The sequence below is a fragment of the Micromonas pusilla genome, assembly GCF_000151265.4.
Source record: "Micromonas pusilla CCMP1545 genomic scaffold MICPUCscaffold_12, whole genome shotgun sequence".
In the NCBI taxonomy this organism is placed as follows: Eukaryota; Viridiplantae; Chlorophyta; class Mamiellophyceae; order Mamiellales; family Mamiellaceae; genus Micromonas; species Micromonas pusilla.
Genome location: NW_003315893.1, coordinates 885,309 through 910,075, shown reverse-complemented (window position 1 = coordinate 910,075; position 24,767 = coordinate 885,309). Strand labels below are relative to the sequence as shown.

Below are 24,767 nucleotides of genomic sequence, written 5' to 3'. Positions count from 1 at the left end.
GTAATTTGACGACGAATCCTTACGTTAGTCTATCGTCTCTCGCGCGTCGCTCGCCTCTTCTAGTCGATCATCGATATCCGTCTACTACCCCCGCGCCTCCTATCGACGCTATGAACGCCTCTATCTCGGGCGCGTATATCACCCCGTCGCCGCCGCCGCCGCTCGACGCTCCGCCTTCCGCGTACAACACCAGCGGCGGCGCCACCCGACGAAGTTCCGAAGCCGCCTCCGTCCCGTCCGGAAACCGCGCGTCGACCAGCGCGAGCGTCGGCGCGCCGTCCGCCTCCGCCTTCGCGTCGTGGTATACGTACCGCGTCGTCGTCTTACGCAGCCCGGCGGCGTCGACCGCGTCCCAAGCGTCGCGGACACGATCCGCGGGGTAGATCACGTGCATCGAAGCGGCGTTCGTTCTCTTCTCCCTCCCCCTCTCCTCTCCCTCGGGCCCCTCTCCTTCTCCCTTCCCCCGCCGCAGAAGCCTCGCGCCCGCGGCGGCGAACGCGCGAAACGTCCCGCCGCCGCGCTCGTAGTGCGCGTCTTCGCGCTCGATCGTCCCCGGCGCGGTCCCTCGCGCCTTACCCTCGTCCGCCGGGTAGTACGGCGGGTTACACGCGACGACGTCGCACGTCCCCGCCCACGCGGCGGCGACCGCCGACGACGACGACGAATCGCCGTCCGACACGTCAGCGCATAGATTCGCCACGTCAGCGCGTATCGTCACCGCGCGTCGGTCCACGCCGTTCGCGATCGCGTTCCGCGCGCACCGTCCCGCGAGGCGCGGTTGCTTCTCGACGAGGAGCACCTCGGCGGACGCGTTCGAAGCGAGGAGGGAAACGCCGACGACGCCGGCGCCCGCGCCGAGGTCCGCGATCCGCGTCGGTCGACGTTCCATATTCTCCCTCCGCGACGGTTCGCATTCCTCCTTCTCCTCCTCCGCCGCCACCGCCGCCGCCGCCTCCTCCTCCGCGAGGACGCGAGAGACGTGCGACGCGAGGACGAGCGAGTCGACGTTGCATCGGTACCCGCGCCGCGCTTGCACGAGGAGCAGCCGGTGGCGGTACAACACGTCCAGGGTCTCGTCCTCTCGAGGGGCGACGGAGGAGGCGGAAGATGAAACGTCGACCGCCGCGGCCTCCAGGACGTCGCACTGGCGTCTCGCGAACGCGCGGAGGGACGCGTGCAGCGGGCCTCCGAGCGCCGCGCGCGTCGTCTCGACGAGGGACGACGACGACGACGGCGACGGCGTCGTCGTCGCGTCGTCGTCGGCGTCGTTCGCTCTGAAGATCTCTCGTCGCAGCGCCGCGAACGCCGCGAGCGCGTCGGGGGTGACCGGGACGCTCTTCTTCAGCGGGCCCTTGCTCGGCGCAACAGCCGCGGCCGCGTCCGCGGAGGAGGAGGAGGAGGAGGACGACGACGACGGCGGCGCGCTCGCGCGAAGAAATCCGCGACGGCGTGTTCGACACGGCGGCGCCCCTCGGACGGCTCGCGCTCGCGACGCCGCGGCGGCCGCCGCCGCGCGCATCGCGACGGAAGAGCGCGCCGCACTCGTCGACGCGAGGAGCGCGCGTGGCATACGCGGGGAGCGCGAGACGCCCTCGACGCCGGCGGCGCGCGCGGAGCTATGGCGAGACGACCGCGGGGGAGGCGTCGTTTGTGCATGATAAATTCTGCTTTCATCAGTCAACACGAGCTACTAGACGACGACTCTGTACCGGACCGACCGACGCGAGAGCTAGAGAGGGACGGCGCGGGCGCGCGGGCGAGCGAGCGAGCGACGACGACGACGACGACGAAACGAGCGAGCGCGTGACGCGCGGGCGTCGAGAAGCCTTCAGGTTAACCATCGTGTAATGGTCTTTCAGCACGGAGGGAGGAGCGATCGAGACGAGACGAGTCGACGCCCCTCCTCGTCAGATCTCCGTTCTTCGATACATTCATCAGGCGTGAGAACGGAGACGTCGCCGCCGCGGCGAGCGCGGCGGCGCGTGTTGACCCCGGAGTGCCTCCCCGCGCGTCGGCGGCGCCGTCCAGCCGTCGTCCGACTCCTCCAGCTCGCGCTCGCGCCGTCGACTCGCATTTTGCGCTTGAGTGATTCTTCGCATCTTCGGACGGGCGCGCGCGGCGCGCTCGCGTCGCGCGCGCGATGGTCCTCAGCTTGAAAACGTGTTCACGAGTGCGCTCACGGTCGCGGACGAAGGCGGCGCGGAGAGGGAGGAGGGAAACGAAAGCGGTTGCGCCCGCGCGCGCGCGGGGAGACACTGATGACAGAACTGAAGAAGCCACGGTCGCGGTCGCAGAAGCGAGCGATCGCTGATGACCCCGCCCCGGGCGCCAGTTACCACTGCAGTGGACCGACAAAAGGAGCAGTCGCGGCAGCCGGCGGGTTCCCGCGTCGATGAACCTACGCGTTTATTATTCACAACGACGAGAGGACCGCGACGGCGCCGACGCCGACGCGGTCCTCCGCTAAAAAATCACCCTCGAGCGGCGCGACCTCCTCCCCGTCCGCCCCGCCTAGCACGGCTGCGCGAAGTGAACGAATGAATTCGCACTGAAGAAGCAATAAATACTGATCGATCAAATCACGCGGTCATGAGCCCCTTCTCCTTGCGAAGCTCGTGCTTGTACTTGGACATCCTCGCCTTCCTGCGCGCGCCCGTGTTCTTGTGCAGCACCCCCTTCGCCACCGCCTTGTCCACCGCCTTCGTCGCCTCGGAGATGAGCGTCTCCAACGCGCCGATGTCCTCCTCCGTGCACGCGCCCTCCTTGAGCGCCGACGCCTTGACGAACACCTTCTTCATGCGCGTCGTGATCTCGCTCTTCCTCGCCTTGTTATACAAGCGCTCTTGGACGCTGTTTTTTTGAGAGGGTGGGTTTGAGAGGGTTTAGGGTTTGGGGTTTAGGGGGAGAGCGCGCGTCAGAGGAGACGCGACGGACGGACGGCGGGGAGGGGGCGCGCGCGCCGTCCCGCGTCGTTTAATAGGGATGTAGGGCTTTGGGTTTTGTTTTATCGCGCGAACGAATTATTTTATCCGTCCGCGGCGACGGCGAGCGCGAGGTCGCGCGTCGCGCGACGCGCGAGACGCCGCGGCGACGACGTCGTCGACGTCTCGCGGATGCGATGAAACCTAAACGCCATCGCGAACGAACGTGCGAACGCTCGAACGGCGCGGCGGGCGTCGCACCTCTGAAGCGCCCGGGCTTTTTTGTTCTGCTTGCACGAGATGTGCAAAACCCCGCGCGCGCTGGCCGAGCCGGAGACCTTCGGGGGCGAGACGACGAAGGACGCGACGGACTTCTTGAACCCGACGCCCGACGTGCGGGGCGCGGACGCGAGGGACAGCGAGGAGAGGGCGTTGATGAGCGCCATGACGCGACGACGTTCGTGCGCGCGACTGAGTGCGGTGTCGACGCGTCGAGGCGGCACGATTCGCGCTCCGGCGAGCGACTGAAACCCACACGCGCCTTTGGCGCTAGCGCCGACCGACCGCGAAAATCGTAGAGAACGCGAACGAAGCGTTGCGTCGTGTCGCGCGACAGACGCACCGTCGCAGATCGACCGTCGCTCGCCCTTCCCCGCTCGCTCGTCGACGCGATGATGCGCAACGCCGCCCTCGCCTTCGGGCGCCGCGCCGCGAACGCGTGCGCGAGCGCGTCCGGCGCGACGTCCGCGTCGTCGTCGTCGTCGTCGTTCGCCTCCTCCGCCGCGTCGACCGCGCGCGCGATGGCGTCGCACGCCGCCGCGTCGACGCCTCCGTCCGCCGCGTCGACGGCAGCGACGACGACGCCCGCGACGACGACGACCGCGACGACGTTCGCGTCGCGCGCGCTCGCGTACACCGGGTCCGTCCTCGGCCTCGCGTCCGCGGCGGCGTTCACGTCCGCCGTCGTCGCGGAGGTGGACGGCGTCGGGCTCGCGGCGTCGCCGATCTCGGCGACGCGCGCGGCGCTGCCGAGGGACAAGTCCCCGTTCGATTCGGTGACGCTGTATCAGTACGACGTGTGTCCGTTCTGTAACAAGGTGAAAGCGCAGCTGGACTTCCTCGGGATCGCGTACGACGTCGTGGAGGTGAACCCGCTGACGAAGAGCGAGCTGGGGTTTAGCAAGGAGTACCGCAAGGTTCCGATCGTGGTGCGCGCGCGGGAGAGGCGATCGATCACGCGACGAGCGCAGTTAATCTTGTTTCTTTTCTTTTTCATCCCCGCCTCTTCTTCCGCCTCGCTCCCGCTCCACGCGTCGAACCCTAATACCCCTCGTTCATACCCCTCATACCCCTAATACTCGTACCCCCCACCACCACCGACCCAACCCAGATCGTGGACGGCGAGCAGATCAACGACAGCGCCGTCATCATGCGTGAGATGGAGACGCGAATGAAAAAGGCGGGTCTCCGCGGCCGCGGCGCCCGCCCCCGCCCGGGCTCCGCCGCCGCGAAGAAAGAGGACGAGTGGTTCGCCTGGGTCGACTCCCGCTTCGTCCACGTCGTCACGCCGAACATTTACAGAACCTGGGAAGAAGCGCAGAGAAGCTTCGATTACATCACCGAGCGAGGGAACTTCAACTGGTTCATGCGTCAGGCCATCGCGCTCTCGGGCGCGGCGTCCATGTACGTCATATCTCACAGGTACGATGCGCCCGCCCACCGCGCGAATGTATCTCCTCTCTTATCTCTTCACGCGAAGCGAATCACGACCACCCGTTCGTCCACGTCAGCGATTCTTCGTGCATTCTTCTGACCGATCAAATCGTTCGCCGCCGCTCGCGCGCCGTTTAGAGTGTTGAAGAAGCGTCACGGCATCGAGGACGAGCGCGCCGCGCTGTACGAAGCCCTGGACGACTGGATGCAAAACGCGGTCGGCCCGAAGAACGCGTTCTGCGGCGGGAGCGAACCCAACCTCGCGGACCTCGCGGTGTTCGGCGTCTTGCGCGCGGTGAAGACGTTCGACACGTTCTCGGACGCCATGGAGAACACGAACGCGAAGCCGTGGTACGAGCGCATGAGGGTCGAAGTCGGCGAGGCCACGCGCACGGACGGGATCGGGAACTGAGCCGAGCGAGGAGGAGGAGGGTGCCGTGGGGGTGCCGCGGGTGGTAGAGAGTGGGGGTAGGTATTTTTTTCGTTGTACGAATGCGAAGGACGCGCGGCGGCGGCGGCGGCGCTCGAGTTGAAAAATCGCACAGTCTGCCGCTGGCGCCGCCTGCGCCTGGCTGTCGCGCGCGCGTTTCACGAACAGAACGTTTAAAGTCCTCGGACGACGCGTCCAACACACCACGACGCGCTCGCTCGATCGCGTCATGGCGAGCGCGACGGAAGCGCAGGTCCGCGAGGCGTGCGCGGCGCTCCTCCCCGGGCTCGATCTCGAGGCTGTCACGGAGAGGCAGGTCGTGCACATGGTCGAAGCGCGCCTCGGCGTGCTCCTCGGAGAGAAAGGATCGGACCTGAGAAACGCGGTGCAAGGCGCGATCGACGCGTTCCTGCTCGCCGCGCCGGACGACAAGGCGGCGGCCGCGGCGGGAGGCGGCGGCGGCGCGGCGGCGGCGGCGGCGGCGGCGGGCGCGGTCCCGCCGAACGCGCGGAAGCGCTCGCGGCCGGCGTCCGCGAAAGGCTTCGTCGTGGACGACGAGGAGGAGGAGGACGACGGCGAGTGGAACGGCGACGACGAACCGGAGTGGGACGGCGAAGAGACGGACGAGGGCGAGGACGACGCTCCGGAGAAGCCGAAGAAGGCGAAGACGAAGGAGGAGCGGATGAACGCGGCGAGGGACAAGTGGGCCGCGCCCGCGCCCGTCGCGACGGCGGCGACGGCGACGGCGACGACGGCGACGACGACGATGACCGCGACGACGACGACGACGACAGCTGGCGCCGACGCGAGACCGTCGAGCTCGGCGGTCGACGAGTCGAAGCTCCTCGTCGCGCTGTCGCTCCAACCGGACGGATCCACCGCGAAAGAGCTCGCGAGTTTCCTGAAGCTCGACAAGTCCGCGGTGAACGGCGCGCTGTACCGGCTGCAGAGCGCGGGGAAAGCGTCGAAGACGGAGACGGGCGGCGCGCCGACGTGGAGGTCGAACTCCGCCGCCCCTCCCGCCGCCCCCGCGCCGGTTGACGTTCCGTCTTCCGCGCCCGCGCCCACCGCCGCGGCGCCCCCCCCGTCGTCGATCTCCCCGCCGGATAAGGACGCCGTCGACGGGCAGATATGCGCGCTGTCGAGGCAGAAGCGGCTCGTCGTCGGCGAGTACCGCGGACGCAAAAACGTGAGCCTGCGCGAGTACTACGAAAAAGACGGCAAGTGGCTTCCCGGGAAGAAGGGCATCTCGCTCGCGCCGGAGCAGTGGAGCATCCTGCGGGATAGCATTCAGGGCGTGAACGCGCGCGTCGCCGCGGTGAGCGACGGTTCGTATCCCCAGGGCGGGGACGAGTGCGTCGTGAAGTTGAACCCAAACGGAAGTCGAAGGGTCACGGTGGGGACGTTTCGAAACGCGACGATGGTCGGCGTGAGGGAGTTTTACGAGAAGGACGGGAAGTGGCTGCCGGGGATGAAAGGGATCTCGATGCCGACGGAGCAGTGGGAGCAGGTCGTGAAGCACGCGGGGAAGGTGGACGAGGCCCTGGGGGGCGCGTGAGGGGGACCGACGATTGGACGAACGAACGAACGAACGAACGAACGAACGAACGGAACGCGTTTTGTCGCTCGATGGCAGACGTCTTTCATCATCACAGCGCGGCGCTTCGCTCGTGTGTTCTCTCGTTCTCACTCTGCTCTTCATTCGTCGTTCCTTCGTTTCGTCGACGACGTCGTCGTCGTTTTCGCTCGCTTCTTTCTTCTTTCTTCTTCTCATCACGCGATGGTCATCGCGCCCTGGACGGGGCGCCGGGCAAAGTCCTTAAGGATCGGCGTTCACATCGCCGACGCGGTCGTGGGGACTAGTGCGCAGGACGCCCTCTTCGCCGTCTTCGTCGAGCGAGTCGTCCAAAGCCTCCGACGCCTCGGAGTCCTCGGAGTCCTCGGAGTCCTCGTTCTTCTCGAAGAAGCTGCCGATGCTCGGTCGGTCGTTCCCTTCCAGATCGCCGCCGATCAGGACGTCGTCGTGCGTCTCGAACGGCTCCTCCACCGGTCTCGCCGCCGTCTCCTTCGCGTAGTCCGGGTCCGCGCGTTCCCACACCGCGAAATCTTCGCCGCTCGCGGCGAGAACCCAATCCGGCGCCTGGGGCAAAATTTCCGGCGGCACGTCGTACCGCGGCCCGAGCTTCACCGTGAGGCTGTGCCCCACGCGCGCGACGTACACGTCCGCCTCCGCGATCAGGATCTTCACCTCGCTCTCGGCTCTGATCCCGGCGCGTTTGCGCGCCGCGAGGAGCGTCCGGATCGTCTCGCCCAACGCGCCGACGTCGCCCGCGCCCGGCGTTTCGCCGTCCTCTCGCGTCCACACGTGCGGGCCGAACACGCACGGCACCCCCGGGTGCGTCAACACGTACGCGTATCCGAGCTCCTGCCGGTCGGTCGGAAACGGCCAGTGGTTCTGCGGGTGCCCGGTGTCGTGGTTATCCGTGAACGTGACCGCTCGCTGCGGCGTCCATCCGAGCAGCCCCGGGGGGCGCCCGGCGCGGTCCCTCAGGGTCGTTCCATACGAGCGAACGTCGGGGTGGAGTTGAAAGGCGTCAGAAGCGGAGTTGAAAGGCGTCGAGGACGGGGATTGAGAGCGAGGGGTGGGCGGAGAGAAACGACGGGCAAAGTCCTTAAGGATCGGCGTTCACCACGCGGACGGGGTCGTATGGGGACCAGTGTATAGAACGCACCTCAGTCGCCAAAACTCGACGTGCTCGACCGCGCGCTGCAACGCACCCTTGGTGACGAAGTCGAAGAGCGCGCAGACGCCGTGCGTGGACGCGATCCAGTCCACGAGCTTCGTCCGCGGGCCGTCTTGGTCGTACGAGAGCGTGGAGCCCTCCCAGTTCATGTCGACCCAGTTTTCGCCGACGACGAGATCGGCGGTGGGGTCGAAGATCGCGCGGACGTACTCCTCGAGGTACGACGGCGCGTACCCGCGCACGAAGTCGAAACGAAACCCGCCGAAGCCGATCTCGGTCTTCAACCACCGCATCCATCGCTTCAGCGACTCCCGCAGCGCCGGGTTCGAGTGGTCCAAGTCCGGCGCGGCGTGATAGTTCTCCCCCGAGTCCGGGCCGCCTTTGCCGTGGTAGCTCGGGTCGTCGCACGTGATCGCCCACTCCCCCCACCGGACGTGGTTCCCCTCGTCGTCGACGTCCCTCGCGTCCGGTTCGCCGTACTGGTTGTACGCGCCCTCGGGGCCGACGCCCTCGGCCGCGCGGTGGTTGATGACGACGTCGCAGACGGGCGTGACGCCCACTGAGGGTCATTCCAAAATACAACAAAAGTTCATTTCATCGGTCAGTTGAAAGTAGTTGTAGACGCGATCAAGTGTTGAAACCGAGCGATGGGTGAAAAACGTTAGAACTGTACGCACGCGACTTGAGCTTCGCGCACAGCGCCTTGAGCTCGGCCTCCGTCCCGTACGCGCTGTCGTCCAGATCCCACAGCTTCTGCGGGAGGTACCCCTCCGGCGAGACGCTGTGCGACGGCGGCGGCAGCCACAGGTGCGTCACGCCCATCGCCGCGATCGCGTCCGCGCGTTCCATCACGTTCCGCCACCACCCGCGGTCCTTAGTCTTGGAAGACGTCCAGTCGAATCCCTGCAGGGTCGTTCCATACAAGCGAACGTCGGGGTGGAGTTGAAAGGCGTCAGGGGTGGAGTTGAAAGGCGTCAGGGGTGCAGTTGAAAGGCGTCGAGGGCGGGGATTGAAAGCGAGGGACCCTGGGCGGAGAGAGACGCCGGGCAAAGTCCTTAAGGATCGGCGTTCACCACGCCAACGCGGTCGTATGGGAACCAGTGTGAGATAGAACGCGCCTGCATCAACACCGCGCGCGAATACCCCGGATGCTCGCACGCGCACGCTTCCAGAGCCGCCGCGGGGACGACGTCGGATAACACGACGTCGTTCGCGACGTCGTCGACGTGCCGCGGCGCGTATTCTTCGAGGACGTAGTTCTCGCCGCGCGCCTCGAGGACGTTCCGGTCGTACGTGTACCGACACACGCACGCCTTGGCCTGAGGGTCGTTCGATACGAAGCGACGTCGGGGCGGAGTTCAAAGGCATCAGGTGGAGGAGTTGTAAGGCGTCGCGGTCGCGGTCGGGGATTGAGACCGAGGGGTGGGCGGAGAGATGGATGCGCCCGCCGCGAGAGAAAGAAAGTCTTTAAGGAATGAAGTTCACAACGCGAACGCGGTCGTATGGGGACCAGTGTAAATACATAGAACGCGCCTCCGCGTCGACGGGCGTGGCGACGTGCGTGCGGTGACCTCTTTCGCCGCTCAGAAAGGCGCGGTCCGGGGTGGGGATGGGGTACCCGGGCGGCGTGTGGACGTCTGGGGCGTCCGCGCCCTCGGCGAATTTGATCGTCGCCGCGAGCGCGGCGTCGGCGTACGCGTCCGCTTCCTTCTCGAGGCGGCCGCGGCTTTCGCGGATTTTTTCTTCAATCTTCTCGCGGCGCTCCGACTTTTTCGGCGCCGGCGCCGGCGCCGTCGCCGGCGCTTCGCTCGCGTCCTCCTGCTCGGCCATCTTCTTCAGCGACGCGTCCAGGACCGCGTCGTGGATCTGCATCGTCTCCTCGAACTCCGAGATTATCGCGGCGATCTCTTCGGTCGATATCGTGGGAGGGTTCGGAGGGTCCGGGTCCGGCGGAACCTCCTCCTCCTCCGCCGCCGCCGCCGCCGCCGCCGCGGGTTCTCCTTCGGCCGTCGCCTCTCCGACCCAGCGCGGCGCGTCGTCCTCGCGCGGCGGCGGCGGCGCGACCAACGCCGGGCCCTCCTCCTCGTCGTCGCTGCTGCTCGTCAAGGGCGGCGGCGGCGGCGTCGCCGGCGGCGCCATCGCGTCCGTCGGATCCACGCGCCCCGGCGCGCGCGCGCGCTTCGGGTATCGCCCCGCGTCCGCGTCGCGCACAGCCTCCTCCAAATCCTTCCGCAGCTCCTCCGCGCGCGACGCCTCCGCGCGCGACGCCGCGGCCTCGATGTCGCGCGCGCGCGCGCATCGGTCGCGGTCGTCCACCGCGTCGTTCACCTGCTTCGCGAGCCGCACCGCGTCGTTCGCGGTCTCCGCGCCGGGGTCGGAGGAGAAGGAGGGCGCCGGCGCGTCGTCGCCGGGCGGCGGCGTCGCGCGCGCGACGACGACGACGCGGCGCGCGCGAAGAGAAGATGAGGAGGAGGAAGAAGAGGACGCGACGCGCGTCGTCTGGACGCGGCGGGCGCGGCGCGCTCGCGGCGGCGGCGGCGCGGTCGCGGTCGCGACCGCCGCGGCGGCGTACATCGCGCGCGGGTGGTAGGTGCGCGAGCGATACGACGCGACGCGACGCGGTCGACGCGCGGGCGGGCGCGCGGGAGGTGTGCGCGCGTCCTGTCGCCGACGCCGCGCGAGGTCGTTGTCTTGGAGCCTCTTTTCTCGGAGGGTGAGAGTTTTTACCGCCGCCGCTCGGCTCACTTCTTCGCGCGCGCCCGCACGCGCACGCACGATGTCCGCCCCCGACCCCGCCGCGCCGACGTTCGACCCGAACGAGCAGCTCGCGAGCGTCCTTCTCTCGAACGTGAGGCACGTGAACACGCGCATCGCGCTGTCGAAGACGAACCGCGCGTTCAGAGAAGCATACAAGAACCACACCGCGGAGGAGCTGCCTCCCTCGTTGGACTTCAGCGGATATGATAACCCGCAACTATACCCGCTTGCCCCGTGGGAAACTGTGGCATTCACTCCATACACTGACAGCCGCGCCGCCCTCGTGTACTTGCTGAACATTCCTGGCTTCTTGACCATGGAGATGGACGTTCCTCCCTCTGCTGAGCAGCGTCGTTTACAGCGTTACAAAACCACCCCGGATCGTTTTCATACTCTGCTCTCGTGCGTGGGCGGGTGGGGTGTAGGTTATAACCCGTGGACTTGTTTAGCCGATATCTGCGCTTGCCCGAGGCGGCGACGTTTTTGGTACTTCGGTATGGCGCGTGCTGAGCCGCCTATTGAGGTACATCTGAAGGTGACGAAGTCGCACATTGAAGTGCAGTGGCATACTTGGGATATTGGCGGCAAGCCGCCGAACACTATCATCGAAATAAAACCCGCGCGCCGCTAAAGTACGCTCATCCGAACACCATCCCCATCCCCGGCGTCGCCGGGCTCCCCTTCGCGCTCGCGGCGAGCTCCAACAACCTATCCATCGGCGTCGTCGTCTTCGCGCGCCGCTCTTCCTCCTTCTCTTTCTCTGCCCGCGCGGCGCGCCTCGCCCCCGGCGGGGTGATCATATCCGCGGCATATAATCCGTCGAGGTCGACGTCCGCCGCCGCCGCAGCTGCCGGACGCCGTCGTTCTCTCGCCGTCGGCCGCGGTACCCTCCCTACTCTTTCGCGCGGCGCCGCCGCCATCGGCGACGGCGTCAGCACCCCGCGCTCCAAGCACGTCTCGTGCATCCCGTGGAGATCGATCGCGCGGTGGACGATCGCGAAGTGCGACGCCGTCGCCGCGCAAAACGCGGCGTCGCGCCGCCGCCGCCGCCGCGCCGCCGCCGCGACGGCGACGGCCCTCCATCGTCTGGTCGCGCGTCGCATGTGCGCCGTCGCCCAGTGCGCGAGCGCGATTAGGTGCGCGTTTCGGACGTTGCGGTACCATCGAATCAGCGCGCGCTTCGCGCGGTCGCGCGCCGCGCAGCGCCTCAGCGTTCGAAGCAAGTGCACCTCGCCGACGACGTCCGGGAGGACTTGGCGCGAAAACGCGCGGCGGTACTTGGCCATTCTCAGCCACGCGTTGAGACACCTGGACGCGGTCATCGAATCCCTGTACGCCACATGTGCGTTCACGGCGTCGCGCGCGCGCGCGCGCGCGCGCGCGACGCGGCGCCACGTCAGCAGCGCAGATTTCGCGGACCGATCCGCGTCGCGCGCCGCCGCGAAGGCGACGCCGCGCCATTCCCGAAGCGCCGCGCGCCACCTCTCCGCCGCTCGCGCCCTCACGAGCCGCCGCCGCCACGCGACCCGCCGCCACGCGGTCAGCGCCCCTCCCGCGAGCCGTCGCGCGCGGTGCTCCCCCGCGGTCCACATCGCGGCGGCTTCCCTCTCGACGGCGACCCACCGCGCGAACGCGACGCGCTTTGGACAGACGCGATATTTGAAAAACGTCGCCGCCGCGGAGACGCGCGACCACGCGCGCAACGCCGCGCGTCCCCTCGCTCGCGCGACCCCGCACGCGAGGACGTCGGCGATGAGATGCAGTCCGCGCGCGCCCGCGGTCGCGTCGCGCCAGGCGCGGAGCGCCGACGCCGCGCGGCGACGGCGCCAGGCGGCGGACGCGCGCCGTTCCGCCGTCGCCGCCGCCGCCGCCGCCGCCGCGTCTGCTTCTCCGCGTCGTTGCCTCTCCGCCGCCAGAGTCGTCGTCGTCGCCGCCGCCGCCGTCGCCTCTTTCGACCGCACCTCGTCCTCTTCGTTCGCCGCGAAGCGCGTGCGCGCGCGCGTCTCGGTTTTAGTACGTCGCGCGAGGTACGTCGACCGCGGCGACGAGGCGTCCGACGCCGCGGACGCGGACGCGCCGGCGGCTTTGGCGTTCCGCCGCGCCGCCGCCGCCGCCGCCGACGCCGCCGCCGACCCGCTCGCGGGCGTCGGCGTGAACGTCTTCTTCTTCGTCGTCGTGATGGTGATGATCTTCTTCTCGGGAGATATCGACCGCGACGGTTCGCGACGGTTCGTATCCTCGCGACGGTTCGCGTCCTCGCGCGACGACGTTTGGATTCCGTAGGAGAGAACTCTGGGCGCGGGCTCCGGGGACGGCGCCGCCGCGCCCGCCGCCGCCGCGGAAGATGAAACGTCGCCGTCGTCGCCGTCGTCGTCGTCGTCGTATCGTCGCCGCGCGCCGCGACCGAACGCTGCGAACGACGGCGACGACACGAGCATCGACGACGACGACGGTTTGGACGACGACGCCGCCTCGGCCTCGTTCGACCCCTTCGTCGTCGCCGCCGCCGCCGCCGCCGGCGGCCGCGCGTCCTCCGTCGGCGGCCGGCCCCATCTGAACGCCTCGGACACCACCGCGGACATCTCGTCCGACGCGCTTTCCAACACGCGCGAGCACTCGTCGGCGATCCCCGGTCGGGAATACGGCGACGGCGGCGTCGGCGGCGGCGGCGTCGTCGGCGGCGGCGGCGTGAGATTAAACGCGGACGCCGCGCTCGGCGTCGGCGGGAGCGCGCCTCGAGGGTACGAGTCGTACTCTGCGCGCGCGTCGGTATCGGTATCGTCGTCGTCGTCGTCATCGTCGTCGGAGAGTTCGTAGAGGTTCGAGCCGTTCTCGCTCGGCGGCGGCGACGACGGCGGCGACGGGAAACGCCACCGGTACCCATCGCGAAATCTGTTATGAGTTCTGCCAGTCGTCAACGTCGCCTTCAGCATCTCAGCCATGGCCCTGGACCTGACGCCGACGTCGTCGTCCGCGGACGAACGGAACGCGCTCGACGTCGTCGTTCTCGTCGTCGACGACGTCCGCCCCCGCGCGCCGCCGGTCGCAGCCGTCGTCGTCGCCGTCGCCGTCGTCGCCGCGCGCGCCGTTCGCGCGTCGTTATTCGCGCCACTCCGTAGTCGGCTCTTCGCGGTCGACCTGACCGCGGGCGCGCGGTCGCGCTTCAGCAGCGCGTCCACGCGCGTCATCCCGGACGACGACGTCGACGCGGAGACGATCGCGCACGAGTTGCCCCACGGCGACGACGAGAGCGTCGACAGCGGCGCGCGTCGACCGCCGCGGCTCCGGTCGCGGTCGAGCCCCGCGCGCGAGAAGCTCATCGAGATCGACGACGACGCTCAGACGGACGGGGGGGTTGGGATCTCGTCAGATGACCGTCGGACGGTTCCGCTCTCCGCGCGCGTATCACGCCGCGCGCATCACGCCGCGCGCGGCTCCCTGTCGCACGCTCCGTCCGCGCGCTCGCGCGATACGCGACGCGATGCGCTCCGCGCGCGCCTCAGTGCCGCGGAGTCGGTCGGATTCGCATTCGGACAGCTCGAGAACCTGCAATTTCAAACGCACAGCTGGCGGGAGTGTCGGGAGAGCGTCGACGACGCGCCGCAGTCGGACTACGGATGTACTCACAACGCTCCTCTCCTCTCCGCGCCCGCGCGCGTCCACCATCCATCCATCCATCCCTCGCCTCTCGCCTCGCCTCGCCTCGCCTCACTTCTTCTTCTTCCGCCCCGCCTTGCCCTTCGCGGGTGGATCTTTCGGTCGGAACCCTCGCCCTGGCTCGAACAAGACGGGCACCACGTTCCCACCCGACGCGTGCTTTTTCTTCCCTCGCGCCACCAACGCGCGCCGACACCTGAACGTCTCCCGGACGAACCCGCCGCCGCCGCCCGAGTCCTTCGTCGCCTTCACCGCGGCGTCGTACGCCTCTTCGGTCAAGATGTCCACCTTGCCCTCGATGCTCTGTATCGGGTTGCTGTTGACGTTGGTGCAGAGGAGGACGTCGTGAGGTTTGAAGTCGCAATCTTTGTACGCGCGAGGGCCGATCTCCGTCGCGACGTCCTTGGCGCGTTCGAGCCAGACGCAGTCCACGAATTGCCCGTCGCGGTCTTCGAACACGCTGATGTGATTGGTTTTGATTTGATTTGATTTGATGACGTGGAGGTGGAGGTGATTGGTCAGTGTGTGATGACGTGGACGAACGCGCGGTCGAGAGCGCGCGACCGAATCGAAAAAGGTTGGCGGGCCGGCGCGAGAGCTCGCCTGTCGATCTGCGCGATGTACAAGTCTTCGTCCTCGGACCCGGGGAGAGCGTAGACGTGGTCGCCGACGACGTAATCGATCTTCACGCTCTTGCCGTCCTTCACCGTCGTCGTCTGAAACCCGTCGTGGTACACGCGGTCGCGGTAGAGGGACCCCTGCCGCGGCGGTCCGATGAATTTCACTGAGGGAGCATCGGTCGGCGCGGCGTCGACGAATGGAATGGAATGAACGGCGCGTCAGTCGGCGTCGCGAGGCGTCGATCGAGGCGCTGCGCGTCGGGATTAAAAGCGAAGGGCAGTGCGAGGATAGAAACGCCCGCCGGGAGAGAGAGTAGAGTCCTTAAGGATCGGCGTGCACCGCGCGAACGCGGTCGTATGGGGACCAGTGTGATGCGCACCCGACACGCGGACGTTGTGCGGGTTGTGCGCCGCCGGGGGCGGCGCCGACGCGTTCGCCGTCGCCGCGGCGTCGGCGGACGACGCCTTCGGCGGCAAGCCCGCGTTCTTCTTCGCCGCCGCGGCTTTCTCCTTCTTCTTCTTCTTCTTCTTCTTCTTCTCCGGCTCCGCGCCGGCGGCGTCGGCGTTCGCCGCGGTCGCGGTCGCCGCCGTCGCCGCCGTCGCCGTCGCCGTCGCCGCGACGCGCGCGCCCTCCTCCACTTCGCGCTCTTTCCGCTTCGCCCCCGCCCTCGGCGGCGTCGCTTTGCTCTTCCCCCCTCCCGCCGGCTTCCCGCCCGTCCCTCCCCCGCCCCCGCCGCCGCCGCCCTCCTTCGTCGGCGTCGTCGGCGTCACCCCCAACCGATCGTCCGTGACGAACGACGCGCCGACCGCGCACTGCGCGCGACGCGGCAGCGGCCACCCCGCGAGATGATACCGCGCGTCCTTGCCGCGCGAGAAGTGATCCTTCGCCGCGCGCAGCGCGGTCTCCACCATCGCCGGGGTGATCGCGACGCCGTCGCCGAACGTGCGGCGGATCCACGCGTCCGCGGGGGGCACCGCGCACGCGGCGACGACGTCCGCGGCGGCGACGCCGTTCCCGTCGTTCATGATCAACCGCGACGCGATCACGAGGAGGAGGTCCGTCTTCGCGTCCCCCGGCGTGGGCTTCAGTCGTCGCAGCGCGCCCTTGAGCTTCGCCATCGCGCCGTGGCCGCACGCGGCGGATACGGCGTCCTTGGCGTCGACGCCGCTCGCCTCCGCGCGGTTCTTCGGCGGGCGCCCGGGGCCGGCCATGACGCGCGGAGAGGCGGCGTCGTCGGGGCGACTGACGACCGAGTCGCGCGCCGTGCCAATGGCACGCCCAGACGTCAGCGACAGACCAAAAGAAGAAATTCGATGATGACTCGGACTGGACGACGGCGACACCAATTCGTTCATTCGCCCCCGCGCCGCCGCCGCCGCCGCGTCCGTGTCGCGCGGGCCACGCGGCGCGTCGTCGGTCGTCCATCATGTACGAGCTTCTCTACCGCGTCCTCAGCACGCTCAACGAGAGCACCAAGTTCATCGTGTGCTTCATCGCGTTCGCGGTGCTCGTGACGCACCCGAGCCCGAAGACGTCGTGGTGCATCCTGGGCTCGTTCGTCGCGTACGTGAACGGGAAAATTCTGAAAAAGTGCATCGGGCAGACGCGGCCGGAGTCGCTCGACGGCGGTAAACGACGCGCGGACCCGGGGATGCCGTCCTCGCACGCCATCTCGCTCGCGTTCATGTCCTGCTACGCCGCGGCCGCGGTGTACCGCGGCGAGAACTCGCTGTCGTTCCAGGCGATCTTGTACTACCTCCCGGAATACCTGACGCCGCACTTCGCGGCGATAGCGATCTTGGGAGGCGTGTTTCTCACGTGGCTGCGCGTCGCGCTCGGGTATCACACCGCGCCGCAGGTGTTCGCGGGGTACGCGATGGGCGCGGCGACCGCGATCGGGTGGCTGTGGGCGGGGGAGACGCTCGTCGAGCCCGCGTTCGCGGATCGAGAGGAGATGACGAGGTTTCTGAGAGCGGCGCTCGCCGCCGCCGTCGGCTGCTTCGCGTTCAACGCGCTGCCGCCGGTGATCGGCGCTTTGAAAGGGGAGCTCGCGCGGTCGAGGATGTCGTCGCCGACGAACCACGCGCACGGGTCGTAGCGAGGAGGGAGAGCGGCGACGACGACGCGCGTTCTCGGAGGAGGGGGGGATTCTATCATTCAATTCTATCATTCAATTCAATTCAATTCAATTTTCTGCGGGTGGTCGGGAGGAAGACTGCGACTGGAAGGACGACGGAGGTGTCGCGTGCCGTCGTCATCAGAAGAAGCGTTAAACTACTGTATGTCGTATTACTAATAAGATTAACAATAACCGAACGCATCGCGTCGTCAGTCGTCGTACGTCACGCGCTCCCACTCGCCGCTGCCGTCGTCGCGCCGTCTCAACTCCCACGTCGGCCAGTAATTCCTATCGAGCTTGAGCGTGAGCACTTTCGGGCGGCCGGTCAATCCGATGAGTTTCAACCTGACGAACGACCCGTCCGGTAACCCGCGAGTCGCTTCAATAAACGCATCGATCGTTGGCGTTTCCACGTCATTCACGCTCGCGATCCAGTTCAGCGCGTATAAACCGTATCGCTGCGCGGGGCTCCCGTGGTACCATCGAGATATGAAAACGTCGAGAGGGACTCTCGGGTCCGTCTCCGTCGTCGGTCGGAACCCGAGCTCGACCACCGGCCGATGCGTCGGCTGAATCTGACACCCGGCCCAATGCAGCAAACGCCCCGTGCCCGCGACGGACTCCGCGCTGAGCGTGGGGAGGACGTCCACGACGACGCCGTCGCGGACGATCTTCAGCGGTAACGCCAGTTTGGCGTCCGTTTCTTCGTCTGTTTTTTTTTCAGGGCCGCTCTATACAAGCGAATGTCGGGGTGGAGTTCAAAGGCGTCAGTTGCAGTTGAAAGGTTTCGAGGACGGGGATTGAAAGCGAGGGGTGGGCGGAGAGATGCGCCGAGCAAAGTCCTTAAGGATCGGCGTTCACAACGCCGACGCGGTCGTATGGGGACCAGTGTATAGAACGCACCTCATCTCCCCGAGCGGCGACGGCGGCGGCCACCGCGTCTTCCACCGCGCGAAACGTCGTCGCCGCGCGCCCTCCCGCTTCTAAGACGACGTCCCCGCCTTTCAAGACGTCGTCCGCGCCCGTGCACGCGACCGTGCTCGCGACCGTCAGCGCTTGTCTGCGCACGGGGTCCGCGCGGAGTAAGGTTTCGATCCACGCCGACGGGACGCCGTGGTCCGCTGCTTTCGCGAGCGGCATCGAGCCGAACTCGGCGTCGAGCAAGTACACGACCCGTCGTCGCGACGATTCGTCTTCTTCTTCTTCTTCTTCTTTTCGTGACGTTTCGCGTTCGCGTCGTTTCCACTCCAGGATCTGCGTCACCGCGTCCGATACCGGCGCCCACGGCATCCCGCGGACGAGGTCGCGGACTTCCCCGTCCGCGGGCTTCGCGTACGACGCCCACAGCGCCTTGGCTCGGCCGGTCGCGTCGGTCAAAACCCCGCCGAACGCGTACCCAAAGTCCGTATCCAACGAGACGACCTCCTCGTTCACCGCGCGGAACCGCGGGATGTCCGCGGAGGGTATGTCCGCGCTGGACGTCGCGTCCGTCACCGCGCTGAGGGTCGAGGGTCCACACGAGCGATGATGTCGGGGTGGAGTTGAAAGGCGTCAGATGGAGGAGTTGAAAGGCGTCGAGGTGTGTCGGGATTAAAAGCGAGGGGTGGTCGGAGAGAGACGACAGCAAAAGTCCTTAAGAAACGGCGTTCACCGCGCCGACGCGGTCGTATGGGGACCAGTGTGAATACGAACGCGCCTGACCCTCGCCATCGGCCGCAGAGACCCGGAGAGGCCGACGAGGACCACCTCGTCGCCGCGTCGAATCGCGGCCTCCGGATCCCCCGCCTCGTGGGTCCGAATCGTCTTCACCGCGGCACACGCGGCGCGAGGCATCGCGCCGGCGTCGTAGGACACGATCCCGAAGTTATGCGTCGGGTGTAAGTACTCCACCTTGGCGGCTGAGGGTCGTTCCGTACGAAGCGACGTCGGGGTGGAGTTCAAAGGCGTCAGTCGGAGTGGAAAGGCGTCGCGGCGTGTCGGGATTGAAAGCGAGGTGTGGGCGAAGAGATGTGCCGGCGAAAATCCTTAAGGATCGGCGTTCACCACGCCAACGCGGTCGTATGGGAACCAGTGTACAGAACGCGCCGACTTCGTGCGGGTACGCCGCGAAAGAAACGAGGACGTCGCACGACGCCACGGGGACGGTGTTTCGATCGACGAGGACGAGCCCGAGACCGCTCTTCGGGTCGTGATGCACGACCGTGCCGTTGCCCTCGAAGGACCGGGAGTAGACGCCGTCCGCGAGCGCGACGGTCGCGACGTCGACGGTGACGAGCGCGAGGGAGGGTTCGACGACGACGGCGACTTTTTCGGCGTCGGCGTCGACGGGTTCGATCTCGTCGTCCGCCGCCGCCGCCGCCGCGTCGTCGTCGTCGTCGTCGTCGTCGTCGTCCTCCTCCACTTTCCTCCGCTTCGACGCCTTCTCCTCATCTTCCTCCTCCGGAAGCGCGAGCGGCGTGCGGTCCCATAACCCCGTCGCCGCGTTCCGCTCGTAAAACGCCGCCGGCCGATACCTGCGTGGGTGAAGCGATCGGTCAGTCGAACGTCTTGCCGGTCAAACGTTGAAAGGGAAGCGCGGGTGAAGAGTGACGACGGGAAAAGTCCTTAAGGATCGGCGTTCACCACGCGAACGGGGTCGTATGGGAGGCAGTCTCACCACCGCGCGCGGATCCGCAACAGCGCCGTCTTTCTCCGGTGGCGCTCCGCGTGCACGAAATACGACACCGGCACGCGATCGCCCTCCTTTAACTTCGCGTACGCCGCCGCGAACGCGTCGAGGTCCGGCGTCGGCGTGTTCCCCAGCGACGTGAGTATCGCGTGCTTCGGAACGTTCGCGACGCCGAGGACGTACCCGGGTTCCGCGACGTAGACGCCGCCGCACGGGAGCTGAGGGTCGTTCCATACAAAGCGATGGCGGGGTGGATTTGAAAGGCGTCAGTTGGAGTTGAAAGACGTCGAGGGCGGGGATTGAAAGCAAGGTGTGGGCGGAGAGAGACGACGGCAAAAGTCCTTAAGGATCGGCGTTCACCACGCGAACGCGGCCGTATGGAGACCAGTGTATAGAACGCACCTGAAAATTCCTCGCCTGCTGATAGGACAACGCGTTCACGACGCCGCCGGCGATCTCGAGCATCCTCGAGGGCGTGATCGCGTGCAAATCCCCGACGAGAATCTCCACCGTCTTCGCTACGCCGCCGCGCTCGACCACGCACGCGAGCGTCCTCCCAACGTTGTCGTCCAGGATGGACTCCAACGTCACGAAGTCGACGACCACGACGCCGTCCATCTTCAGGGTCGTTCCGTACGAGCGAAGATGTCGGGGTGGAGTTCAAAGGCGTCAGAAGCGGAGTTGAAAGGCGTCGAGGGCGGGGATTGAACGCGTGGAGTGGGCGGAGAGATACGCCGGTAAAAGTCCTTAAGGAACGGCGTTCACCACGCCGACGGGGTCGTATGGGGACCAGTGTAAGAAGGAACGCGCCTTAACGAGGACGTCGCCGACGACGAGGACGCCCTCGCCCGGTCCTCCCGGCACGGTGTCGTTCACGACGAGCGCGCCGGTGCCGTCGACGCCCTGCGCCGCGCGCAGCACCGCCTCCGTCTCTATGGACACGCCGAGGCGGCGGCACTCGTCGAAGCCGCGGTACTGGAACGTCGTCTGCGTCGTGCCGCGGGGGATGATTGGCGCGCGCCATTCGGCGTCGCCCGGATTGGCCGGGCACGCGTCCCGCAGTAAGTCCAGCGCGCGCTTCACGCGATGCAAGGGAAGGTAATACGCCGCGCTGCCCTTCGTCTTTGAGCCCGCGTTGAGGGCGACCGCGCGGCCGTTCACGTCCACGACGGGCGAGCCGGAGCTCCCGCCCTTGGTGCCGCTGGCGGCTTGGATGTAAAAGGTGTTGAAGTCGTTGTACCCTTTACTTCCGTATTTTGGCGCGTCACGATCTAAGGGTCGTTCCATACGAGCGAATGTCGGGGTGGAGTTGAAAGGCGTCAGGTGGAGTTGAAAGGCGTCGAGGGCGGGTATTGAAAGCGAGGGGTGGGCGGAGAGAGACGACGGGCAAAGTCCTTAAGGATCGGCGTTCACCACGCCGACGCGGTCGTATGGGGACCAGTGTATAGAACGCGCCTAACCGCGCGAGCGTGGCGGATAAGATGCTCAGCTTTTCGCCGCTGTCGTTGCCGACGATGCGGACTTCGAGGCCGACCGCGGCGCCGTCGGGAGCGAGCGGGACGTCCGTGACTTTCTGGAACTTCACGAGAGAGGGGTCGAAACGCATGAACGCGAAGTCGTGCACGGGATCGCTGCGGAGGGAGGGCGACGAAGCGTCGTCAGTTGGACCGCGTGTGATGACGTGGCATGCAACGCGTGGATCGTATGTGTCGACGTGGCATAACGAGCGGTCGAGGAGAGAGGACGAACGAACCTGTACAGCGCGCGCAGCGGCACCTCCTCGCGGTTCTGAAACACCGCCTCCGCCGTCACCGGCCCCGGCCTGCACACGTGGCGATTCGTGAGGACGACGCCGCGCGCCTTGTCCACCACGAACCCCGTCGCGTACGCGCTCCCCGCGGACTCGGTGTCGAACGCGCGGACGCCGGTGGTCTTGATCACGACCACGCCGTCGCTGACGCGTCGAACGACGCCCTGCCACGTGGCGTCCGTCTCCGGGAGCAGCGGCTCGGAGGACGGGTCGTCCATCGTCGTCGCCGGGTTCGGCGACACCTCCTCCTCGAGCTCTTCTCGCTCCTCGTCGTCCGTCATCGTCGCGCGCGGGGGGAGGGATCGAAGGCGAAGCGCGCCGCCGACGCCACGCGGGGATCGACGACGCCGAGACGCGCTGGACGCGACGACGACGACGACGGCGACGGAAGAAGCGCGACGTGGATGATGGCGCGCTCGCGACGACGACGACGAGAACGCGCACGCGACGGCGAGCGCGTGCGGACGGCGACGCGGCGGCGACGCGGCGGCGGCGACGCGCGCGACGCGAGGGCGCGAAGACGACGACGACGGAGCGCGCGCGCGGAGCTCGGCGAACGACGACGCCGCGCTCGCGACAGACATGGAGCGCCCGCGCGCGGATCTGAGAGGCGACGTGCCCGCTTTCGAGGTCGAGATTTCTGAAAGGTTTCGGAATTAAATATGAATCAACGCGCGCGCTCGACCTACGCGTCCGACGACCTCAATACTGATACACTTTCGAGTCCGCGCTGCCCGGGGCGCCGAACGCCCCCGGCGTGAGCATGTCGTGCATCGGGTACGCCCTGCGAACGAGCGCGGCGACGACCTCAAAGTCCGCGCATTTCGTCTGCGCCCCGCCGCTCTCTCCGCCGCCGCCGTTTCGCACGGTCACCACGAGTCTCGGCTCTCTGTCGTCGTCGTACTCCGCGCTCTCGCTCACCTCGCCGCCGCGGAAACACAGCTGTCCGCCGCCGATGACGCGCGAGCGCAGCGCGCCGTGTTTCGCGCCCTCGCGCGTCGCCGCGTCCGCGAGCCGCGCGTGGTCGTTAACCGTGGGCGCGCCGCCGCCGCCCGTGGCGTTCAGTCGAAGCACGGGCTGAAGCGTCGTCGGCGCGCCGGCGGTGGCGTCCGTCACGGTGAATTCCACGACGGCGAACGCGAACGAGCGGTTCGTGTCCGGCCGCAGCGGCGGCGGCATCCCGCTCTCCATCCCGACCGCGCTCGGGGTCCACGCGGCGGGCGAGCGCGCGTCGGCGTCGATCGACGTTTCAGGGCCGTTCTATACAAGCGAAAGTCGGGGTGGAGTTGAAAGGCGTCAGTTGGCGTTGAAAGACGCCGAGGGCGGGGATTGAAAGGGAGGGGTGGGCGGAGAGATGCGCCGAGCAAAGTCCTTAAGGATCGGCGTTCACCACGCGAACGCGGTCGTATGGGGACCAGTGTATAGAACGCACCTCATCCTCCTCGACCCACCGTTCGATGAGCGCCCTGGCCATCGCGTGCCGCCCTGGCAACGCGATCTCGCCCTCGGGTATCTCCCCGGCGCCCGGGGTCTCGCGCGGGTCCACGTTCTTCCCGAGCTGCGCGCGGAGCCAGTCCTTGTGAAACCATCGCGCGTCTCGCAGCTCGTTCCGGTCCAGCGTCGGGTTCGGCGGCGAGAGGAACCGCGCGGGGAATGAGGGCCGTTCTATACAAGCGAATGTTGGGGTGGAGTTCAAAGGCGTCAGATGGCGTTGAAAGGCGTCGAGGGCGGGTATTGAAAGCGAGGTGTGGGCGCAGAGACACGCCGGACAAAGTCCTTAAGGATCGGCGTTCACCACGCCAACGCGGTCGTATGGGAACCAGTGTATAGAACGCGCCTGAACGGGAAGCGGGAAGGCTGGCCTCGCCGGCGCCCGCGCCGTCCGAGCGCTCCTCCCCGCCGACCGCTATCGCCGCCACCTCCGCTCGAAACCCCACCATGAGCTGGCACGGGAACGGCCACGGCTGCGACGCGACGTACGTCGCGCTCCCGGGGACGATCCCGATCCCGCTCTCCTCGATCACCTCGCGCGCGGCGGCTTGCTCCAAGCTCTCTGATTGATCCACGAAGCCCGCGAGACAGCTGTAAAACCCGCGCGGCCACTTGGAATTCCTCGCGAGCAGCGCGTACTCCCCGCACGTGCACAGCGTCAACACCGCGGGCATGAGCGTCGGGTACGCCGCGCCGCGGCACTTGTCGTCGTTAATGCGCGTGCACTGCGCCTTGTGCCCGCTCTTGACGAGTTTATTCGGGGACCCGCATCTGGAACAGAATTTATTGTTTCGCTGCCAGCTCGTCAGCGCCTGCGCGGCGGCGAGAACCCCCGCGTCGTCGCGCGACATCATCGGCCCGACCGCCTTGGCGTCCGCGACGCGTATCCGCGAGAGGACGTCCGCCAGCGACGCCTCGCCCGCGCTCGCGCCCGTCTGTAAGCGCTGGCGGCGCATCGACGCGTAGTTGTCCGCGACGGCTTTCCGCGTCGCATACGCCATCGGATCGTCGTCGGCCGACGACGGCACGTCCGTCGTGAACAGCGGCGCGCCGTCCGCGCCTCGGAACCCCATGAACGACAGGTCCCGCCCCGCGAGGAGCTCGTCCGGGAGCGACGCGAGCCGCGCCTCCGCGGCGACGAAGGAGGCGGACTCCGCGAAGGAGGCGTCCTCGGCGTCGGCATCGGATCCCGCTCCCGCTCCCGATCGCGCGCGGCGCACCTCCAGGACCCACGACTTTCCGGACGTCGTGGGCAGGAGCACCGCGTCGCGGCGCGTCTGCAACGCCGCGATCGCGTCCGCGTCCGCGCGCAGCTCCGACGCCCTCGACGCGTCCGAGAGCGCGAAGAACGGCACGCCGTCGCCGTCGTCGAACGTCGCGCGGAGGAGCGGGAGGAGGCGGCGGCGACGCGGACGACGCGTTACTAATCGCTCGTCGTCGGCACCGCGATCGACGACGACGACGGATCGTCGACGACCGGGCGCGGGCGCGGGCGACGCGCGCGACGCGCTCGCGCCGCCGCCGCGGCCGCGCGCGCGAAGCGCCGCCGCCGCCGATCGCGGAGCCGCCGCCGCCGCCGCCGCCGATCGCGGAGCCGCCGCCGCCGCCGTCGACATCGTCGTCGGCCCGCGCGCGCGAATCTCCGCGCCGCGTCGACGGAACGTCGCGAGGTGACGACGGAAGCGAACAGAGCAATTGATGATGAACAGAACAAAGAACAAATATTTCCATCAGACGGGCGGAACGCGCGACGGCGTCAGTTCATGACGACGCCGAACGCGCCGTCGTCGTCCTCGCTATCGTCGTCGCCGCCGCCCTCCTCCTCCTCCTCCTCCT

At 67.7% G+C, this 24,767-nt stretch overlaps 12 protein-coding genes across 12 annotated transcripts; 3 read left to right on the top strand and 9 right to left on the bottom strand.

Annotated features, from left to right (window-relative positions):
• Positions 1-67: 67 nt before the first annotated feature.
• Positions 68-1,519, bottom strand: MICPUCDRAFT_52429 (uncharacterized protein; the record flags this gene model as incomplete). The annotated part of the gene is made up of 1 exon (XM_003062449.1): positions 68-1,519. The coding sequence occupies one exon, from the start codon at positions 1,517-1,519 to the stop codon at positions 68-70; it is 1,452 nt and encodes a 483-aa protein (XP_003062495.1).
• An 871-nt stretch (positions 1,520-2,390) lies between these two features.
• MICPUCDRAFT_29322 (uncharacterized protein) lies at positions 2,391-3,383 on the bottom strand. The gene is made up of 2 exons (XM_003062448.1): positions 3,183-3,383; positions 2,391-2,850 (listed from the first exon to the last, which is right to left on the bottom strand). The coding sequence occupies exons 1-2, from the start codon at positions 3,365-3,367 to the stop codon at positions 2,580-2,582; spliced, it is 456 nt and encodes a 151-aa protein (XP_003062494.1). The 5' UTR covers positions 3,368-3,383; the 3' UTR covers positions 2,391-2,579.
• A 593-nt stretch (positions 3,384-3,976) lies between these two features.
• Positions 3,977-5,025, top strand: MICPUCDRAFT_5265 (uncharacterized protein; the record flags this gene model as incomplete). Its single annotated transcript, XM_003062689.1, has 3 exons — positions 3,977-4,129; positions 4,312-4,622; positions 4,773-5,025. Coding segments are annotated over 3 exons (717 nt in total), but the record flags the coding sequence as incomplete, so codon positions are not given.
• Positions 5,026-5,293: 268 nt separating this feature from the next.
• Positions 5,294-6,622, top strand: MICPUCDRAFT_52426 (transcriptional coactivator p15; the record flags this gene model as incomplete). Its single annotated transcript, XM_003062688.1, has 1 exon — positions 5,294-6,622. The coding sequence occupies one exon, from the start codon at positions 5,294-5,296 to the stop codon at positions 6,620-6,622; it is 1,329 nt and encodes a 442-aa protein (XP_003062734.1).
• A 261-nt stretch (positions 6,623-6,883) lies between these two features.
• Positions 6,884-9,176, bottom strand: AMY1 (glycoside hydrolase family 13 protein; the record flags this gene model as incomplete). Its single annotated transcript, XM_003062447.1, has 3 exons — positions 6,884-7,610; positions 7,797-8,367; positions 8,486-9,176. 3 exons carry the CDS (start codon positions 9,174-9,176, stop codon positions 6,884-6,886), a joined length of 1,989 nt encoding a protein of 662 aa, XP_003062493.1.
• Positions 9,177-9,275: 99 nt separating this feature from the next.
• Positions 9,276-10,883, bottom strand: MICPUCDRAFT_52424 (uncharacterized protein; the record flags this gene model as incomplete). Its single annotated transcript, XM_003062446.1, has 1 exon — positions 9,276-10,883. One exon carries the CDS (start codon positions 10,881-10,883, stop codon positions 9,276-9,278), a length of 1,608 nt encoding a protein of 535 aa, XP_003062492.1.
• A 320-nt stretch (positions 10,884-11,203) lies between these two features.
• MICPUCDRAFT_42338 (uncharacterized protein) lies at positions 11,204-13,885 on the bottom strand (the record flags this gene model as incomplete). The annotated part of the gene is made up of 1 exon (XM_003062445.1): positions 11,204-13,885. One exon carries the CDS (start codon positions 13,883-13,885, stop codon positions 11,204-11,206), a length of 2,682 nt encoding a protein of 893 aa, XP_003062491.1.
• A 285-nt stretch (positions 13,886-14,170) lies between these two features.
• MICPUCDRAFT_52422 (uncharacterized protein) lies at positions 14,171-16,054 on the bottom strand (the record flags this gene model as incomplete). Its single annotated transcript, XM_003062444.1, has 3 exons — positions 14,171-14,682; positions 14,787-15,006; positions 15,223-16,054. 3 exons carry the CDS (start codon positions 16,052-16,054, stop codon positions 14,274-14,276), a joined length of 1,461 nt encoding a protein of 486 aa, XP_003062490.1. The 3' UTR covers positions 14,171-14,273.
• Positions 16,055-16,302: 248 nt separating this feature from the next.
• MICPUCDRAFT_7109 (uncharacterized protein) lies at positions 16,303-16,782 on the top strand (the record flags this gene model as incomplete). The annotated part of the gene is made up of 1 exon (XM_003062687.1): positions 16,303-16,782. A coding segment is annotated over one exon (480 nt), but the record flags the coding sequence as incomplete, so codon positions are not given.
• Positions 16,783-17,114: 332 nt separating this feature from the next.
• MICPUCDRAFT_35996 (uncharacterized protein) lies at positions 17,115-21,658 on the bottom strand (the record flags this gene model as incomplete). The annotated part of the gene is made up of 9 exons (XM_003062443.1): positions 17,115-17,693; positions 17,911-18,460; positions 18,659-18,860; positions 19,048-19,475; positions 19,619-19,848; positions 20,033-20,248; positions 20,447-20,901; positions 21,053-21,261; positions 21,384-21,658. 9 exons carry the CDS (start codon positions 21,656-21,658, stop codon positions 17,172-17,174), a joined length of 3,087 nt encoding a protein of 1,028 aa, XP_003062489.1. The 3' UTR covers positions 17,115-17,171.
• A 484-nt stretch (positions 21,659-22,142) lies between these two features.
• MICPUCDRAFT_68812 (uncharacterized protein) lies at positions 22,143-22,800 on the bottom strand (the record flags this gene model as incomplete). The annotated part of the gene is made up of 1 exon (XM_003062442.1): positions 22,143-22,800. Exon 1 carries the CDS (start codon positions 22,629-22,631, stop codon positions 22,143-22,145), a length of 489 nt encoding a protein of 162 aa, XP_003062488.1. The 5' UTR covers positions 22,632-22,800.
• A 12-nt stretch (positions 22,801-22,812) lies between these two features.
• Positions 22,813-24,547, bottom strand: MICPUCDRAFT_52416 (uncharacterized protein; the record flags this gene model as incomplete). The annotated part of the gene is made up of 2 exons (XM_003062441.1): positions 22,813-23,105; positions 23,236-24,547. 2 exons carry the CDS (start codon positions 24,545-24,547, stop codon positions 22,813-22,815), a joined length of 1,605 nt encoding a protein of 534 aa, XP_003062487.1.
• Between the last annotated feature and the right edge of the window lie 220 nt (positions 24,548-24,767).

Excerpts from the sequence above, each read along its gene's own strand:
- MICPUCDRAFT_29322 (XM_003062448.1), bottom strand. The coding sequence starts at position 3,367 with ATGGCGCTCATCAACGCCCTCTCCTCGCTGTCCCTCGCGTCCGCGCCC. Across the intron at positions 2,851-3,182 it reads AAAGCCCGGGCGCTTCAGAG|CGTCCAAGAGCGCTTGTATA; the intron begins GTGCGACGCCCG and ends TCAAAAAAACAG.